The sequence below is a fragment of the Aotus nancymaae genome, unplaced genomic scaffold (genome assembly GCF_030222135.1).
Source record: "Aotus nancymaae isolate 86718 unplaced genomic scaffold, 86718_ANA_hifiasm-v0.15.2.pri h1tg000058l, whole genome shotgun sequence".
NCBI lineage: Eukaryota > Metazoa > Chordata > Mammalia > Primates > Aotidae > Aotus > Aotus nancymaae.
The window spans coordinates 48,319,132-48,338,881 of NW_026988472.1; the positions used below are offsets into that span (position 1 = coordinate 48,319,132).

Consider the following 19,750-nt stretch of genomic DNA (forward strand, 5'->3'; position numbering starts at 1 on the left):
AAAGATGTTTTATCTTCTTAATGGCACAGCTGAAAACTTGAAAGTTCCAGGGTTCCCTACAGTCTTGCAGTCATTGTATGGAATAGTCCAGGGAAGAGGTCTGGTGACCCTTTGTAAGTTGCCACAGGGCAACACCTTTTTTTCCCCATCAACAGGGAAGCAATTCACAATTCAGTGTTTCCTCATAAAATGAATTAGCAACACTTCTCCAAGGAGATAAAATATTTCTAAACCAGAGTCCCATAAAAAAGCTTTCCATATTTTGGTATATCTCTGTGCCTACTTTTTGAACTTTTATGGAAGTATGACACAACAAAATGAAGGATCCAGCCTGATGCCTTTTCACTAAGCAAGCCTACCCGTGTAACCATCTCTCCATGCCCTTTTTGTTCAAGGTGATGAGGCTTCGCAAACTGGCTCAGCAGATTGCAAACTGCAAACAGTGCATTGAGCGGTCGGCATCACTCATCTCCCAAGCAGAACACTCTCTGAAGGAGAATGATCATGCCCGTTTCCTACAGACTGCTAAGAATATCACCGAGAGGTGAGTGCAGGGGCCCCCAGGAACTTCCCGGCTGCTGGGGCTCTTGTATCTGGGGTGTGATTGGTTGGTCTCGCCCTTCCCTTGCTTTTATTTTCATTTTCAAGGCTCAGTACCAGAGAGAATAGAGGCTTTGAGCTGTTTTGTTCCAGCTAAAGATGCTTCCCTTTGACATGTGAAAGCCCTTTCAGTAACAGCCTGGAGTCTGGAGTTCAAGGCCTTTGAAACAAGAGTCCACCAGTTAGAAAGAATAAAATCAACCTGCCTTTGGATGAGGGGGAGCTTATGATGGCACAAAAACAGCATTTATTGTGACTCTCAGATGTGATGTTATCGTACACTTGATAACAAAGAGTCAAAATGAAGGCAAAAACATAAAAGGGAATGTTTTCTTTCATCACAGAGCTCATATCTATTTTTTTAAAAAATCAGACAGGTGTTGTTCTCTGTTAGGCCCGTTTTCATTTGGTTGAAGAGCTTGGCCTCACCTGAAAAGGTCGAGGCCGACTCATGCAGGAGAGAAAGAACTGAACTGTCAACCTCATACGGCCTTCTTTTAAAATATCCTTTCTTCTCAGGTAGGGAGCTTAAACATGATGTTGTCTGAATGTTTGGCTCAGCAGTAAAACTGTCAAGGATAAGTATTTCTTTAGCACACGTACTTGATTGGCATAAAAATTGCTCATCTTCACTGACACAAACACCTATAGCAATTCTAGTGGATCGAAAGAGAAGCACTAGGCTGGGCCAGGTACAGCCAATGCCACATAAATGACATCTCTAACTGATGCTAATGGCCTTGACTTCATTCATTCTAATTTTCAGAGTCAACTGCCCTTTATCCAAAGCCATAATAGAATCCTCTCTCTAGAAGACCCCAGAGGGCTCATTCATCCTGATCTTCACCCTAGAACAGAAATCAGCAGACTTTTTCTATAAAGGATCATCGAGTAAATGTTTTCCACTTTGCGTGTGGTAAGGTCTTGGTCACAGCTACTCAACTCTACCATTGTAGCTAGCTCTAAAGCAGCCATAGATAATATAGGAACAAATGGGTGTGGCTGCGTGCCAATAAAACCATTACAGAAACAGGCAGTAGGCTGCAGTTTTAACCCCTGGCCTAGGGAAAAAAAAATACTCACCATCTTATGACTCAAATTTATTCAAAGAAAGAGAAAGGAAACTAACATTTATTGAGTGCTTGCTTGTTTTGGAAACTTGTGTTAATTCTGAAAATACTGCATAGAGGAGTTAGTCATTGGCATCTCCATTTTCACTCTTCTTAAGGAATAATGTACAGTGTTTTTACAACTCAGGTCTACTGTCCAACCAACTTGACTGTATTATTTCTTATATTTGAGGAAAATTCCTTTTGCAGCTGATTAGATACTTATCTCTTCTAGAAGACATGGATAACAGCTGGCTATCATCCCTGTTACGTCCTTAAAATGCTCTCCTCCCTACTCTGAGAGGCCCATTACTTTCCTCCTGACTCCTAGGTTCCAAGTGTTTATTTTCCCTGGGACATATCCAGTTGCTCAGTATTCACCCTAATGTTAAAAACTGCAAATAGCACTAATACTCCAATGTACCCAAGACACTAATAGATAGCATTTATACTTAGGTCATGGTTTCCAACCGGAATCCAAGAGTACTTTTCTCCACCTATGAACTTTGAGATGTCCAAATGAAGTGGCTACTATGAGCTGCATTCCTCATCAATCCCTGAAGATTCAACCAAGTGTCACATGAATAAGTTCTTACCTAGTGACCAAAGACAATGTGACCCGATGACAGTTATTATTGAAAGAAGATATGCATCTGAAGTATAGCACAGATGCAGGAATACCCACGTGCGATCCCCCTCCAATCCAGTGGGACATATCTGCTCCTATTCAGCTCTCTCTATAACAAGCCCAACTCATCAAGAACAGGAACATGACTTTGATTTATCTTTCTACAAAGAATGTGCTTCTGTCCAGTTTGAATTCACAGAGCCTGTATAAAATTGCCAAGAGCCTTGTCTAGAGCCTTGCGTCTGTTTCTGCAATCCCCTCTTCTCCCATTGCTATTTGTCAATCCTCTTGGTTAATTCCTGAGCCTTTCTATCCTTCCAGCAGCTAGGATATAGGAAAAGGACACTGGGCTTAGACTGGAAGTTGGCAGACCTGGGTTCCAATCCTAGCACTGCCAGTTTTTAACTATGGTTCTTTGAGCTATTTTCTACTTGGAAAATTAGATTCAGGAACAGTTTGGAGGGTCCTCAAAAAAACAAAAATTAAGCTACCATATAATCCATTAATTCTACTTCTGGGTGCATACCCAAAAGAAACGAAATTGGTGTATAGAAGAGATATCTGCACTCCTGTTTTTGTTCCAGCACTTTTACAATAGCTAAGATTTGGATGCAACCTAAGTGTCCATCAACAGACGAATGAATAAAGAAAATGTGACACATATACACAATGGAGTACTATTCAGCCATAAAAAAGGATGAGCTCTAGTTATTTGCAACAACATGGATGGAACTGCAAATCATTAAGTGAAATAAGCCAGGCACAGAAAGAGAAACATCGCATGCTCTCACTTATTTGTGGAATCTAAAAATCAAAACAATTGAACTCATCGACATAGAGAGTAGAAGGACAGTTACCAGAAGCTGGGAAGTGTAGTAGGGGGTTGTGGGGGTGGGGGTGGGGTGGGGATGGTTAATGGGAAAAAAAGAAAGAATGGTTAAAACCTACTATTTGATAGCACAATAGGGTGACTATAGTCAATAATAACTTAATCATATATTTTTTTAAAAAATCTTAAAAATGTAATTGGACTGTTTGTAACCCAAAGGATAAATGCTTGAGGGGATGGATACCTTATTCTCTTTGATGTGCTTATTTCACATTGCATGTCTGTATCAAAAGATCTCATGTACTCCATAAATATATACACCTACTATGTGCCCACAAAAAAAACTTTTTTACTAATTAAAAAAATGTATTAAAAAAAAGAAAATTGGTTTCAGAATAGCTGTCACTGTTGGGATAACATTGCTTTACGTTCCTAAGAACAGGTCGTTAGCATTATAGCTACTCCATGAGGGTTAGCTGGATGTATTTTTTCACGTTTCAACATGTCAGTCTAACCCACCTTGTCTGTCTTTTTTCCAGTGCTACTCTCTGTCTTCCTGCCCCATTTGTCAACCTGTCACTTAACATTCTTCTTTAGGACATGACTTCTTTTTTCTGTCTCGTATTGTGCCTGCCTTGGGCTTTGGCTCCTGTATACTTCCAAACAGTCTTTATTCTTCAGCTCAGGTGTGGAGCCCAGAATAAACTTATAATCCTGCAGGCATTCTTGAAGTGAGACTTAGATGGGATTTTCTGCATCGTTAAGTTACTTAAAGTGGATATGTCCTCCTACAAGCTGGATCAAAACTGTAAAATTTTTTTTCATTTCAGAAACATCAAACAACTCCAAAAGGAGAGAGAGCCTCAAGCTTTACATTGTAGGAGATGCTTTTGCTTGGGAACCAATTGTTCGGCTCTGTGCTAATTGCTTAGCGATTATAGATAGCATTGAGGCTGCTCGTTAACATTGCTGATGCCAGTTTTGCTCATATACCCCAAGTAGGCAGGTACCTTAGCCACCTTATTTTTACCATTATAGCCCCAGCACATTGCAAGCTGCCTAACATAAATGAATGAGTGAATCAATGAATGGATTTATAAATTTGTAAAACAGGAACAACGGTTCCTACCTAAGATGGCTATTGTGGGGATAAAATGAATGTACTAAAAACATTAGCCATTTTCTGTCACAAGGTGAACATGCAACAAATACTACTTCTCCTCCTTCCACTCACTAGATGAATGCAAATATAATTAATTGTATAACGTACTACATTCTCAAGCTACACTAGGAGATAGGTCTTTGGTGTGATTGTATATGCATCTTTATAGCATTATGTTAAATAAGCAAAACTATTCACTAAGTCCAGGCATAAGAAAGTTGGTTTACTGCTTATGAAGAATCTAGAATTAAAATCACTTTTAGCAGTAACTTATCTGTATCAAGAAGGTGATAAAAAGAAAATTCCCTCTGAATAGTACCTATTGTTCAGAGCACCTAGGAGGTTCTCAGACTCCTCAAGGTGTTCCTTTTGTTCCTCACTGCCATAGGCAGTTGAAGGATCTTTTCCAGAATACAAAGCCAAGAACTCCAGTTATCAATTCTGAAAAGATATTGCTTAGTTCTTTTTTTTTTTTTTTTGAGATGGAATCTTGCACTATCACCCAGACTGGAGTACGGTGGCACGATCTCGGCTCACTGCAACCTCCACCTCCCGGGTTCCAGTGATTCTTCTGCCTCAGCCTCCTGAGTAGCTGGGATTACAGGTGTGCACCACTACACCTGGCTAATTTTTTGTATTTTTAGTAGAGACGGGGTTTCACTGTGTTAGCCAGGATGGTCGCAATCTCCTGACCTTGTGATCTCCTGACCTTGTGATCCACCGGCCTTGGCCTCCCAAGGTGCTGGGATTATAGATGTGAGTCACTGCTCAGGGCTGATGTTGCTTAGTTCTGAGAATTAGAGCAAATCTATTAAGTGGCTTTGATGTCTGCCATTAAGACATTATCATAGGCATTAAAATAACAGAAGGTTTTCAGGGCCAAATGTGTTTGGGAATTCCTGAGCTGACCAAAGTAAACCTATCGTGTTACTGTGAGTCCTCACTGGGTTTTACTATGGTGATACACATTGTTTGGCAGAAGCCTTGCAAGCAGCATAGCCCTAGACATGTCTACCCTCTGGAAAACTGGCCCCATGTGTCCCAGATATGGCCGTAAAGCAAGAAGTTGAGAAAGTGGCATAGCACTAACAGCCCTAGTAGATTTTGGCAACTTATCCAAAAGGCCAGAAGATGAGCAATAAGGATTTGGGAAATAAAAACATGGCCTAAAATGCTGAATTTGGCAGATTTCCCCTTGCCTGTCATTCCAATTAGGAATTTGAAGTTGTAGCCAAAGATAAGTATCTTTCTTTCTATCAAAAAACAAATGTGTAGGTGTTAAAAGCTGCAGTAATCTCCACCGATTCTTGCTGTCAGCCTTTGTCTCCCAGGCTAGGAACTTTGATCCTTTTGGTTCCCACGCCACAAAGTTCCTACCATCAAGATGGCAGACATTATTAACAGTGTCACTCGACTTAAGCATGTTTTATTTAATTGTTTGCAGACTATGGAACCAGGAGAAACTTGGGAACAAAATCTATTTTGGATGAGCCTGAACAAAGAGGCTTCTGCCAATGGGCAGGGGAACTGCTAAAGCTAGGGAAATGCAATTGTAGGTTTGGTGCTTGTTTCCCGGTAGCTCAGTGTAGTTCTCCCTGCCGGACATTATAACAGAGAATTAACTGGCATTTCACTTTGCAGTATCTTTTAAGATTTCAAATGGCACCATAACATTTCTTTTAACTTTTCTGCACTGATGCATATATTCTGGGCTCTTTGGTAGGTAGCATAGTTTAAGGGCTTCATAAATACTTGTTGAGAATAAGCCTAGGACCTCTATGAGGTTTAAGGACAATTTGTGTTCCTGGGTCATAAGGAAGGCATTTTTAAAGTATAACTTGGCCATCAATCAAAAATGCCTAGCAACCATCCCTGTATCCATCAGTCTAAATTAACAGCTGTTTGTAACAATAATTAGCCCAATTCCCCTGGGTGCAATATTTAGTCAACAAAAGCACACAACTCTGCTATTCATTACTTCTTGAGGAAAGGGTCAGGAGATGAAGTCAGATTCTCTACCCTCATTCAAACACTTGAAACTCTTGTTTCCAGAGCTTATGCCTCTTCACTTTCACCTTTCAATCCCAGTATCATTACAATTATGACATTGTTGATTAGCCTCTCTCCTTCCTTCCTATACAACACCGAAAATCTGCCAGAAATACAACTATACAAACTGTATTTCTATGAATTTTGAGCATTTTAGAGGTATAGTCTTTTTTATATGGGCGAAATTTACACAACAGAAAATTAACCATTTTAAGGCCAGGTACAGTGGCTCACACCTGTAATCCCAGCACTTTTGGAGGCCAGGGTGAGTGGATTGCCTGGGCCCGGGAGTTCAAGACCAATCTAGGCAACATAGTGAGACTCTGCTTCTAAGAAAACAATTAACCATTTTAAAGTGCACGATTCAGTGGCATTTAGAACATTCACATTGTTGTGTAGCCACCACCTCTATCGAGTTCCAAACACTTCCATCATACCAAAAGTAAGCCTTATACTCATTAAACAGTTACTCCCCATCTCCCCTTTCCTCTTAGCCCCTAGCAACCATCAGTCTACTCCCTGTCTTTATGAATTTTTGCCTTTTTTCGGCATTTCATACAAATGTGTCACACAATACGTGGCCCTTTTTGATGGCTTCTTTCACAGAGCATAATGTTGTCAGGCGTCATCCACATTGTAGCACGTGTCAGTGTTTCATTCCTTTTTATGGCTGAATAATATTCCATTGTATAGATATACCTACAGGTATAATTTTTAGACCCAAGATATATTATATTTGTAAATCCAAAGCTTTAAGAGCCATTAAGAGACTCAAAAGGACATATAACCCTTGAAGTAACTGGCCTGAAGTTTTTCTAGATGAAATAGAAGAGTACAGATCTGAAATTACCCTCCTGGCTGCTGCCAGCTAGCTTTGTGGCCTTGTGTAAATGAGCATCAGTTTTCTTAATTAGAAAATAAGTAGCTAGATTTAGTACTAAATTGTTTCAAGGTTGTTTCTTTGCTCAAAAATTCCCAGCATCCTCCTACACAATACTCTGCATATAATAGCTCTTAGGAGTATTGTTTACAGAACTTAACGGAATACGAAACTCAGCAAGATTACTAGTCCAGCATCATTTGATATGCTCAGAAGTGATATGCTTCATGCCATAATTCTCTTATTTTTAAGAGAATCACTTGCATTTTTGAATCAAAGTGTTCATTATTAATAACTGAGCCTTCCGAATCTGGTGTGATTGAGACACACCAGCGCCTTGCTTTCACATGAGAACTCTAGCCAGAAAACCTAAATGAAGAAGAAAAATAGTGCATCCACTGGGGGACTTCGTGAGAAAGCTCATGAATATTTTCCACAGCATCTGCTGGGAATATGGTGCAGGAAAATGAATACAAGGAGAATGAAAATGAGCCAGACAAAAAACTCCCTTTTTAATGTTTATTTTAAAGAGAGGCTAGTAATTGATTAAACTAATCCAATATCTGGAAACATTCTTTTTTAATATTCACTTTGCCTTTTATGCAGTTTGAAATTTTGGAGACTCCCCTTTGAAGTGGAGCAGGGTCGAGTCTGAAAGGAACAAACAGTTTCCCAGACAGATGTGTGAAGAAATGCCTGGAGCTATGTGCTTCTTGCTGGAGTTAGATGTGACCAGGCCAGGCTGTTAAATACACAGCAACATGAAATAGGAATATTCTTTTGCTTTCACAGGGATTTTTTTTTTCTGATAGTAAAAAGGAAGAGGGCAAGCCATTGTGTTGTTTTCTTCAATTCTTTCACCTTTTTTTGAAGCTTGCATTCATTTGTTTTATTTTACTGTGTTGTGACGTTTTGAGATGTCTCTTAAAACTCATGTGTAAAAAAGCACTTTTTAAAAGATGATATTTCTTTTTCTTTTTTTCATTATTATGCAGTGATATTGAAAATCATCTTGACATTTCTAAAACATTGTTTTGTTTACATTACAGAGTCTCCATGGCAACTGCATCCTCCCAGGTTCTAATTCCTGAAATCAACCTCAATGACACATTTGACACCTTTGCCTTAGATTTTTCCCGAGAGAAGAAATTGCTAGAATGTCTGGATTATCTTACAGGTATTGTCTTTTATGTTCTCTTTAATATTGTGCACATTCAGTGATATAAACACTTTGCCACCAGATCAGTTATTCCCTAAAAAACAGAGGAATGGGCTTTTGACCTAGGAACGACACTGATGTTTCCATAAACAATTTCTGTGCGCTACCCTTTGTTTTTAACAGAAACAACACAGCCCATGACTAAAGTGGGGGCAGGAGAAAAAGGAGGATCTCAATCATTAAAAGCATACTTACCACTATTTCCCTCACTCTCAAGGTGTGAGTGCTAAAAATAGTATCTCTGTTGGGTATTTTTCATATCATGTTAGTAAGGCAACTCACAATGCATTAGCAGAGAAAAAATTGGCAGCTAACTGATTGGTTGTCTGCACTGCTTCGGCTCCTTGTATTTGTGATCTTGTTTTAATTTGCACAACATCGACTTGAGGTAAAGCATTATAATCCCCATTTTGCAAATGACAGAGATCAGGTGTCTTGCTGGAAATCAGATAACTAGGGAATGGCAGAATTAGAATTTGGCTGGGATCTGTAAAAACTCCAAAAACTTCTGCTCTTTCTAGTAAAAGACTGAATTTCATCTTGGGAAAATTACCATGGCAAAGGTCACAAATTCACATTGGAATTCCTGGTGCTGTGTTTCAGGGTGCTTACTGGTTGGTGTTTTGTTTTGTTTTTCCTTTGGTTGAGCTTAAAAAACAAGAACAACAATAAAACAACAAAAACCTCAGGCCACTCCCATCCCTAACCATGCTTCTAAACTTTTATTTGCTGTCAACTTCTAAAAGCAGGAACTGAGAACCTTCACTGGTAGAACTTGGACTGTTTAGACAACCTTATTTGTGTTAGCCAAAGCTACCAGTGCCTGTGACTTCAGGAAAGCACAGTGTACATAGTGAAGCCAGATGTGCACTGCACTTAAGACATACAGCCTTTAAGAGACCACATCCCTAACTTAGCATGACATGAGCTTCTCATTTCCAATTCTGTGTGTACATGTTTGTGGGAAAGCGATTGAACAAGGTGGAGCAGGAGAGAGGGGACATTGTGTGATGTTTGTTTTTACAGTCTGTGGACAGAAGGCAAGGAGTTCTATATTCAGGGAACATTGTACCCAGAAGATGAACATGTTTTTCTTTGCAGGGATCCAATGTGCTGTCTTTAGCCTTTCTGCATTGTCAAGGAAGGCAGGCATTCCACAAACTTCTTACCTTATGTAACTCTCTCTTTCAAACATACCATTCCTATTAAGGAAAAAAGAAATTGACTAAAAAAGCATTTACTGTAAGAAACTAAACTCAATTTCAAATACTTCTGAACACAATGCTCTCCTATTTAGGCTTTTAACTCTGAGATTCATTTAAACTGACACTATCGAATAAAACTTTCTATGATGATAGAAGTCTATATCTGTACTGTCCAGTGTTAGTTGCTAGCCACATGGGGCTATTGAAAACTTAAAATGTGGCTAGTGAATTTTTACTTTATTTAACTTTAACTAAATTTAATTGAAATTTAAACCACCACATGTAGCTCATGATTATTGTGTATTGGACAGTGCAGGTCTAGACTTTCTCCAGCTAAGCTGTTTTTCGCAATTGCATCCTGTTAAAAAATCTTGTTTTTCTTATATCACTTGGGAATGAGTTTAGTTACAAGCAGCCAAAAATCCACCCAGCAGTGAATAAAGCCATCAAGGAGTGTTAGTATTACAGACACAGAAGAGAAGCCTGTGTTCTAGGACTGGGCAGTGGTTCAGTGATGACCTCAGACCCCAGGCTCTTTCTTTTTTCCTCCTCTGCCACCTTCATTGTGTTGCCTTTTTGCCACATGATCACAATATGACTACTCTACCTCCAAGCTTTGTGCTCAAGCTCTAGGCAAGATGAGAGGGGTGGAGGAGAAATGATGGACAAAATGCACTTCCTGAGAGGTTTGTCTTTGTTTATCAGAAAAACGAAAAACTTTATCAGAAGACCCACCTAGCAAACTTCCACTTCTGTCTGGTGGGCCATATATGTGTTATAAAGTCGTGTCCAAGGGCAGAAAAGACTGGAAAGTTGAGTATTTGCCTAGGCACATGGCCATTCTGCCCAGAATCAGTCTTACTGACAAGAATGTGTCCTTGCCATTTCCCAATAATTATTTCATAGTATTTCAACAACATATGCCCATTTTAATCTCTATAGGAATGCAAAAGTATTGATTAAAAGGGAAATTGGGAAAGTAGTTTGCACCGAATTGTAACGTGCACGATATTTCATCCCGCTGGCTGTTTATGTCAAACTAAAGGCCATATGGGGTACCTGCTATTATGTCTTCTGAGCTGTCAACCCCAAACACAAATTCAGTCCATTTCTAGACATAACATCGATCCTGACCATAACATACGATGCTTGGCTGATACCGCCAAGTCCAAATAGTTTATCAGACATTTGTAAGCAGGAAATGAAGTGTTTGTGAAGTATTAGTCCACCATTCCTTGGGTGGTGTTTGTAACAGAGGCAAGAAAATAACATTTCTGGTACCAATTCCATGAGTATTGAAATTGGCAGCATGCTGCTGTTCTCATTTACACTAAATTGGGTATTGACTTCTCAGGGCAAACTCATTGGGTTTACAGTCAAAATAAGGTTAGCCTGTCTCATTGTAAAAACAAGATTTTTTTTTCCTATGACAGGCCTCTAAGTGGTATGTCAAGTTAATAACCCATAGAGGTGACATTTCCTTCCTGATTATGGCTACTATCATGTGTCTCACAGTTACTTGCCTATTTTGAACATATGTTTTCTTTCTATTTAATCATATATTGGAGTACAGAAAGAATAAAATTTTTCTACAATGGCTGATGGAGAAATAATTCAGCAAACTGTTTAAATTATGAGAGAGTAAGTATTTCTTCATTGATCCATGCAGGAGTGATCCCACACCAACAGGGACCACACAGACAATAATAAGCACATTTTACGATGCAGCTGGGCTTCCTCCGTGGAATGCATATCCTGATTGGTGTCACTGATTCATGCACATCCAAGTCATATCACGTGACACTAAATTTCACATGTGAATACTTCAGGAGACAGATGTACGAATACATATTCAAGAAAGACTGCTTTAAAGGTTATACAGAACGCTTCTATCTTAATGCACAATTTAATGCCATGCCTGTCACTTTGGAGGTGCTCAAATATGTTTATGGAATTCAGAACCAATGGATAAAGCTAAGCTAATTGACTTAATACCATAGACTTGCTTCTGTGATACTTGTCCTAGAGGTATATTCAAAGAGCAAAGTGAACACAACTAAAGCAGAGTTTAAATTTAGTTTTTATACTTTTCTTCCTCTTCGGGTTTGCTTAGGACTCATCAAATCTAATCATAATTTAGAACAGGAAAGAACTCTGCAATAGCATAAGCAAAGGTTGCTCCTAATCTGTAGAATGCAGGTATAGTCCTCCTTTTGAAGATAGAGTCTAGTGTATAGAAGAGTGGAAGTAAAGGCCCTGGATCAATTCTCTAAAACAGGAGTCAGCAAACTTTAACTGTGAAGCACCAGATGGTAGACATTCTAGGCTTTGCAGGCCATATGGCCACAACTACTCAACTTTGCTGTTGCGCCAAAGCAGCCATAGACAATACATAAATGAATGAATCTGGCTGTGTTCCAATAAAACTTTATTTACAAAAACAAGCAGTGGCCCAGACTTGGCCCACAGTCACAGTTTGCCAACCCCTCCTCTAAAATATTATTTACAATGCAAAACACTCATTTTCTCATCTTTTCCTTGCCCACATACTCTTCTCATAAAACCAGTTGCTGAAATCAATTCAGTAGAAGTCATTTTAAACTCATTATTTTGGCAGGATTTAGACTTCTCTGCTCCAGACTGTGTTAAAGAAATAAAACAGCAGCCTTCTACAATGATAAATTAACCAAATGCCAAAAAAAAATGTGTTTTCCTTGGGGAAGGAAAATGTACCTCTTAGATATGATTGATTATTAATCATGGTCTTCTTATTTTGAAATATCACATGAGTTGAGAAATGAGAAGAAAATAGAGCTGGATTAATAAGTTTTTTTTTTTAAGTCATCAAAACATCTAATGAAAGAAAAATTCAAATAATTATATGGCTGATTTGCTGTAGGATAACAAATATCAGTATTTTTTCAATTGGGTGCCTAAATATACAAGTATCTGGCACCATGTATTAATAGATCAGGGGTTGGTGAACTTTGGGTTACAGGCCAAATCTGGCCCTCCACCTATTGTTGTAAATAAAGTTTTATTGGAACCTGGCCGTGCCCAAATGTGTAAGTTGTGGCTGTTTTCATGCTATAATGGCAGAGTTGACTAGTTGCAACAGAGACTATATGACCCACAAAGCCTGAAAATTTACCATGAAGACCTTTACTGAAAAAGTTAGCCAACTTCTCAAAGTGAATGCAACTATGAAACTTCATCTTGTTTACTTTTTATCTGACATGTTTTGCTTCATGCACAAGAAAGTATTGTTTATTTAACCTCTCAAACATATTCTCATGATTTCATAATAATTACAGATAAGTCCATACTGGCTGATTCTAGTCACACTCCTTATTAAAAACAAAAGCAATAACCAGCCAATCAAATATTATTTAGTTTGGGGTCACCATCTCTAGGATAGTAGTCCTGATGAACCTATTGAGAAAGGCCTGCTTAATCATCAGACATCTCCTCTGAAATGGTATCCCAGTGGTGTGTGCTTTTCCACAGCTCCCAACCCTCCCACAATTAGAGAAGAGCTCTGCACAGCTTCATATGACACCATCACTGTGCATTGGACCTCTGATGACGAATTCAGTGTGGTCTCCTACGAGCTCCAGTACACCATATTCACCGGACAAGCCAACGTCGTTAGTGAGTATCTCATGGCCTATTTATTTCTCTCTTTGGTGACTTTCTTCAGATTGACTGCATTCCTAAGTTTAAACATCAAAGGAAGACAAGGAGGAAAGAACACACAATATTTATTGACTTGTCTTTCCTGACCAAGAAAGTGATAGCACTTACTTGTACTACACTAGTAAAAACAGCTGGCTAAATATTGATGAAAATTAATGACCTCTAGCAAACCACATGGATGAATCTCACCAATATATTGTTAAGGGAAAGAAGCCAGAAACAAATATTTATGTGTGTGTGTGTGTGTGTGTGTGTGTGTGTGTGTGTGTGTATATGCAGTATTAAACCACGTATAGGTTCATAACTTAAAGGTCAAAATAATCTATTTTGCTTAAAGAAACATTCATAGGTGTTAAAACTATAAAGCCTGGGCAACATGGTGAAACCCCATCTCTACAAAAAATACAAAAATTAGCTGGTTGTGATGACACACACCTGTAGTCCCAGCTACTCAAGAGGCTGAGGTAGGAGGATGGCTTGAGCCCAAAAAGCAGAGGTTGCAGTAAGCAGAGATCACACCACTGCACTCCAGACGGGGCAACAGAGTGAGACGCTGTCTAAAAAAAATAAAAAGTCAGGATGATGGTTACCTCCAGGATTGGAAGGAAAATTGTACCATTGGAAAGAAATATATGGGAGTTCTTGGGGTTAATGGCAATTTCTAGGTGAGAGTTACACGCTTTAGTCATTATATCATACATTTAGTTTTATGTACTTTCCTGAATGTTATTTCACGTTTTTTAATAGAAAGGATTTAATAAAATAAATAGCCAAAGAATGTTAAATACCTGGTCCCATTCTGAGAAGAGCTGGGGCCATCACTTAAAATGCTAATAACTGGCCCCACCTGGGAAGAATTTCCAACCCTACCTGGAACATTAGAGGTGCACCCTCTCACTGAGGCCCATTTGATATCTGGCATCAGAGATAACTTGGTGATTTCAAATAGCAGTAGTAGCAAGCCACAGAGATGATAATAGAGGAAGCAGTCCTCCCACCCACAGAGTTGTTTAAATTGAACTGAGCAAATGGCAATGGACCAGAAGAAATGGCTTTTCACAGGAGCAAGTTTGAAACTTCTTTAACAAAGAAAAATACAATATGTCAAAGTAGAACAGAATAGAAGAGCAATCATGTTTCAACAAAGAGATGTTTTGAATAAATTTATATCAATTTAATGTACTTTTATTATATAAACCTTTTCTCTCTTAACTATACACTGTTCTTTCCTAGCACAAGTAATTCTGAGTCGTATGATGCTTAACATAGAAATTTGATTTAGGATTAATTAAAAGAGTGATGCAGAAACACACCAAGTTCTAAGGCACTAAAGTGTAAATGACCCATACCAACAAATGGCCCCCCCACCCGACCTTCCTTATATCCACTTTCCCCAACTTTTTCAACTTCCTCTCCTCAAGTCCCTCACCTTCTACCTTATAATTGACCTGCCTTGGAAGCTTTTATTAAAATCTTGCCATTTACCAAGAATGTGTAATTTTTGAATGAAAGTGGGGAAAGTCATGAAATGTCAACAACAGCTCTGGGAAGCTGCCTGAGTATGTAGGGAATATAGAAAGGTCAGAAATGGTGAGTTGGACAAAAATATCTTGGGGGAAGTTGTGGTTAAACTAAGTCTTGAAAAAAAGTGGGTGCATTTTAGCAAGTTAAGGTTGTACCAAACAGCTATGTCATCATAAGCAAACCTATCAAGATATAACGTAGCAGGGTATATTGAGAGGTCTTGCGTAATTAAGCCTGGCTGGTAAGTGAGGAGAGGGAGACAGTGAGAAATGACGATAGAGAAATAGAACCAGGGCTCAAACCCGTATTGACCTAGCTCCAAAAAACACATGTTCTTAATCCTTAATCCTCAGTCACTTAATCCTAACTCACAGGCAAGAGCTAGATTGCAGAGGGCTACCCAGGCAATACCATGTTTGGATTTCACCCCGTGGGCTTGAGATTCATGCAGGACAGTAGTGTGATCAGAGGTATAATTAGAAGGTGACCCAGGAGCACTGTGGAGAGTGGAGAGGAACAGGGCAGGACTAGAAGCAGAGACATCAGCTGGGAAGTTTCATAGTAATTCACTATGAAATAGCCACGACCTGCAAATAGCACCAGCATCAGAAATGGAAAGGAAAAGATGATTCCAGGAAAGCTTCTCTGCATCTGGCCCATTTCCTTGGGAAACATCATCACTGTCCTCAGATACTTGGAGTTCTTTTTGGGGCAAGTCGGAGAAGCACTGTATAGCAATGGTTTAGTGACATTTTGCTCTCCTTCTAGGATTTTGAATTATTCTAGTATCATTCCTCATTCCTGACTCTATATGCCCTGCAGCAAATCATAAATACTTTCTCTAAAATACTTTTCTATATATGCATATCATACACAATTCTTTACCTTGTTTTTTTAACTAAATATTATGTCTGAGAGATCATTCTATTTCAGCACAAATAAAGAACTGTCTCATTCCTTTTTGAGGCAGTATCATATCCTATTATAAAGATATGCTTTAATTTATTTATCCCATCTTCTATGGATCTGTATTTAGCTTGTTTCCAATCTTAGGCCCTTATAAACAATGCCCCAATAGCCCCAAGGATGTTCAAGATATCTTTGAATATCTCTCCTTCCACACATGGGGAATTATATCTGTAGTATAATCTCTTGAGGTGCAATTGCTAGGAAAAGATTATTTGCATTTTAATTTTACTCAACATTGCCAAATTGCCCTTCAGAGAGATGACATGATTTTTAAATGCATTTTTCCAGCTGTATGAGCTTATATTTCACTGATCTTGGCTACATATACCATAAATTTAACAAAGAATTAAAGTCTAGTAAAATTTTAAACCTTGATTGGGCTTCACCATAAACCTGAAACACAAATTATTCTATGATCACTAATATCATACTAAATAATCACTCCTTCATATAAGCAGTGATTCTCAACAGGGGCAGTTTTGCCCCCTAAGGGACATTTGGCAATGTCCTGAGAGACTTTTGGTTCTCAAAACCTGGAAGGAGGGTCCTATTGGCATCTAGTGGGTAGAAATGAGGGATGATGGGAAATCTTCCACAATGCACAAGAAATCTCCCAACAACAAAGAACTATCTGGCCCAAAATGTCAGTAATGTCAAAGTTGAGAACCTCTAATTTAAAGCAAGATAAATGTATAAGATCTACATGATTACATGCTAAATACTGAGACCATAACACACTGATCCACACACTACTCTACTATGTAGCATGGAAGGGAAAACACAACAAAAAGAAGGGATTATAATTAATCTCTTTTGTCTTCACGTAAGGAATTGTTTTCTCAATATTTTGTGATGAATATTAGTAGCATATTTGGGATAAACTGAACCAGGGATTGTATCAAACTTGAAGAAGACAAAATTCAAAAGATGATCAGATTCCAAGATAATCAGAGAAAAGGAGCACATGAGGTTTGAGAAGAGCAGGTAGAAAATGGAGGGATGATTCATTCCAAAATACCAATGGAAGGTTCTCTGAAAATACATAGAGGACTGATAGAACTAATGTCTGTTGATGAGTGAATAGTCTAACCAGAAAAAGAAAACATTTGGAGTCATTTTATACCAAAAGAATGGTTCTTGGCCCATGTGAGAAATGTTGTATTTCTCTGAAATCAGTTTCATCTGATTAAGGAAAAGTGCTAACAGTTTTCTATCACTGTGAAACAAATTTCCAAAAACTTAGCAGTTTAAAACAATACCCACTTATTATTTCAGTTTCCATGGGCTAGGATTCTGGGCATAGTTGAGCTATGGGTCCTCTTCTTAGGGTGTCACAGTCTAAAATCAAGGTGCTGGCTGAGCTGCATTCTCATCTGGAGACTCAACTAAGGAAGAATCTACTTCCTAGCTCCCTCCATTTGTTGACAAATTTGTTTCACTGTGGTTGTGGAATTCGCGGCAGCTTGCTTCATCAAGGCCAGCAAGGGAGAGAGTCTGCTACTTCAAATCTCTCACCTCCAAACCTGCCTTTAAAGGGCTTACTTGATTGGGTCAAACCCACACAGAATAATCTGCCATTTGATTAGCTCAAAATCAAATGATTAGGAACCTTAATTATATCTGTAAACTCCCTTTGCCTTCACCTTTGTTGTATAATGTAATATAACCACAGGAATGATAAACGTGATAGACCTTTGTCCTTTGCCATATTCTGTTGGTTAGAAGCAGGTCACAGATCCTGCCTGCACTAAGGAGAGAATGTTAAACAGTCATGAATACTAGGGAGTGGTAATCCTGGGGACCATCCTAGGGCATGTCCTCCTCGGATGGTTATGTCTCTCCTGAAATTTCTTTTTTTTCTTTTTTTTATTTATTTATTTGAGAGAATCTTGCTCTGCTGCCTAGGCTGGAGTACAGTGTCATGATCTCAGCTCACTGCAACCTCCACCCCCGGGGTTCAAATGATTCTCGTGCCTCAGCCTCCTGAGTAGCTGGGATTACAGGCATGTGCCACCACACCTGGCTAATTTTTGTATTTTTTAGTAGAGATGGGATTTCACCATGTTGACCAGGCTGGTTTCAACTCCTGGCCTCAAGTGATCTGCCCGCCTTGGCCTCCCAAAGTGCTGGGAATACAGGTGTGAGCCACTGCACGCAGCCTTCTCCTGAAATTTTTTAAGTTAAATTGTCATGGGCATTTCAGGAGTAGATGTAGCTTTGGCCTTGACTGACGGGCTCTGTTATCAGTTGGCTTTTGCTGAATAGCCAGCAACCACGAGGCCTAAGTAGAATTTAGCTAAAATTTATTGCTTATGTATCTGGAGTCAACTGAGTGTCAACTAGGAGGCGCTGCTGATCTTGGCTCCCTCACATGGCAGGCTGGTAACTGTGGCAACTTGACTGCTGCACATCTCTCTCATCCTCCTGCAATCCAGCTCAAGTCTGGATTCCAGAGGTGAAGGAGTAAGGTCAGGCCCAATTATAGACATTCTTTTTTTTTTTTTTTTGAGACAGAGTTTCACTCTTGTTGCCAAGGCTGGAGTGCAATGGTGTGATTTCAGCTCACCACAACCTCCACCTCCCTGCTTCAAGTGATTCTCCTGTCTCAGCCTCCCGAGTTGCTGGGATTACAGACACATGCCAACATGCCCAGCTAATTTTTGTGTTTTTAGTAGAGACAGGGTTTCATCATATTGGTCTTGAACTCCTGATCTCAGGTGATCTGCCCTCCTCGGCCCCCCAAAGTGCTGGGATTACAGGCATGAGCCACCGCACCCAGCCTCACACATTCTTTTTAAGCCCCTGTCTGCGTCACATTAGCTAACACGCTGTTTGTCAAAAAAGTCCCCTGGATGAGCCCAGAGCGAGGATGAAAAGACCTGCAAAATTACAAGGAAGGAGCAAGGAATTGGGGCCAAAAGACCCTAACTCAATACCAGAGCTTCACCTCATCCCTAAAATGAAGGGAAGATTTTTATTGCTTGAAACTTAGAGTTTCTCACTTGGCTAAACTGTGACCAACTTGATTTGCATGTTATTTGCATGGAAAATAATACCAAACATAATGCATTAATAGAATAGATGATGCAAAAAGGCCATGCATAAAAAAATTCAACAAGAGCAAAACTACTGAGTATAATGAATACAGAACTTTTTGTTGGGTGATTGCAGAGATGGTTTGTTCCCAGAAACCAGTTACCGCAAGAAAAGAAATGCAAATGATTTAGTGAAGATTATCAACCTTTAATGCATAGATGCCACAAAGGCCTATTCTCCCAGGATGGATGAAAAACAGTGAGACTCCTGGTGCTGACGAAACTGGGATACTCTTATCAGGTTGTTTGTATCAGGATCCCTTTATGCCCATTAAATCAGAATAGTGAAATCCTAATGCCCACAGTATCAAGTTGCAATGAAAAAAGAATTCGTTTAGATAAAAAGCTAACCGAGACGCAAACGTTTTCAAATTATTTTCTTCTTAAGTATTTTACACATTTGTAGTGAGCAAGGGAGACCTGGATTTGAATCTTGACGTTGGACCTCATAGCAGGACCTCATGGCGCAACGATAGCGCGTCTGACTCCAGACTTTGGCCCTCACTAACTCTGCAATTTTGGGCAAATTATTTAATGTCCTCCAAATCTGTTTTCTCATCTGTAAGAAGGGATAGTGTTTTAACTTCACATGGTTGAGATAATAAAAGTAAAGACCTCAGTCTTGTGTTTGTCACAGTGGTAACACATAGGTATTCAAAGTTATTATTCCTACAAAAATACAGACTGTACTCACCCATAATTGCATTTTAAAAGAAAGACCAATTTTGCAATTTTCCGGGATTCTCTACATGATAGCTTTTTACACAATCTTTATGTGAAAAGCT

General features: G+C 39.1%; 1 protein-coding gene across 5 annotated transcripts in view; it reads left to right on the plus strand.

The window, feature by feature from the left end:
- Window positions 1-19,750, plus strand: part of MID1 (midline 1) — a 362,650-nt gene that overhangs the window by 322,955 nt on the left and 19,945 nt on the right. For all 5 annotated transcript variants that reach the window (XM_064364527.1, XM_064364525.1, XM_064364529.1 and 2 more), the window contains exons 5-7: window positions 396-544; window positions 8,307-8,434; window positions 13,189-13,332. In XM_064364527.1, coding sequence (XP_064220597.1) covers window positions 396-544; window positions 8,307-8,434; window positions 13,189-13,332 — 421 coding nt within the window. The remainder of the gene's footprint in view (window positions 1-395; window positions 545-8,306; window positions 8,435-13,188; window positions 13,333-19,750) is intronic.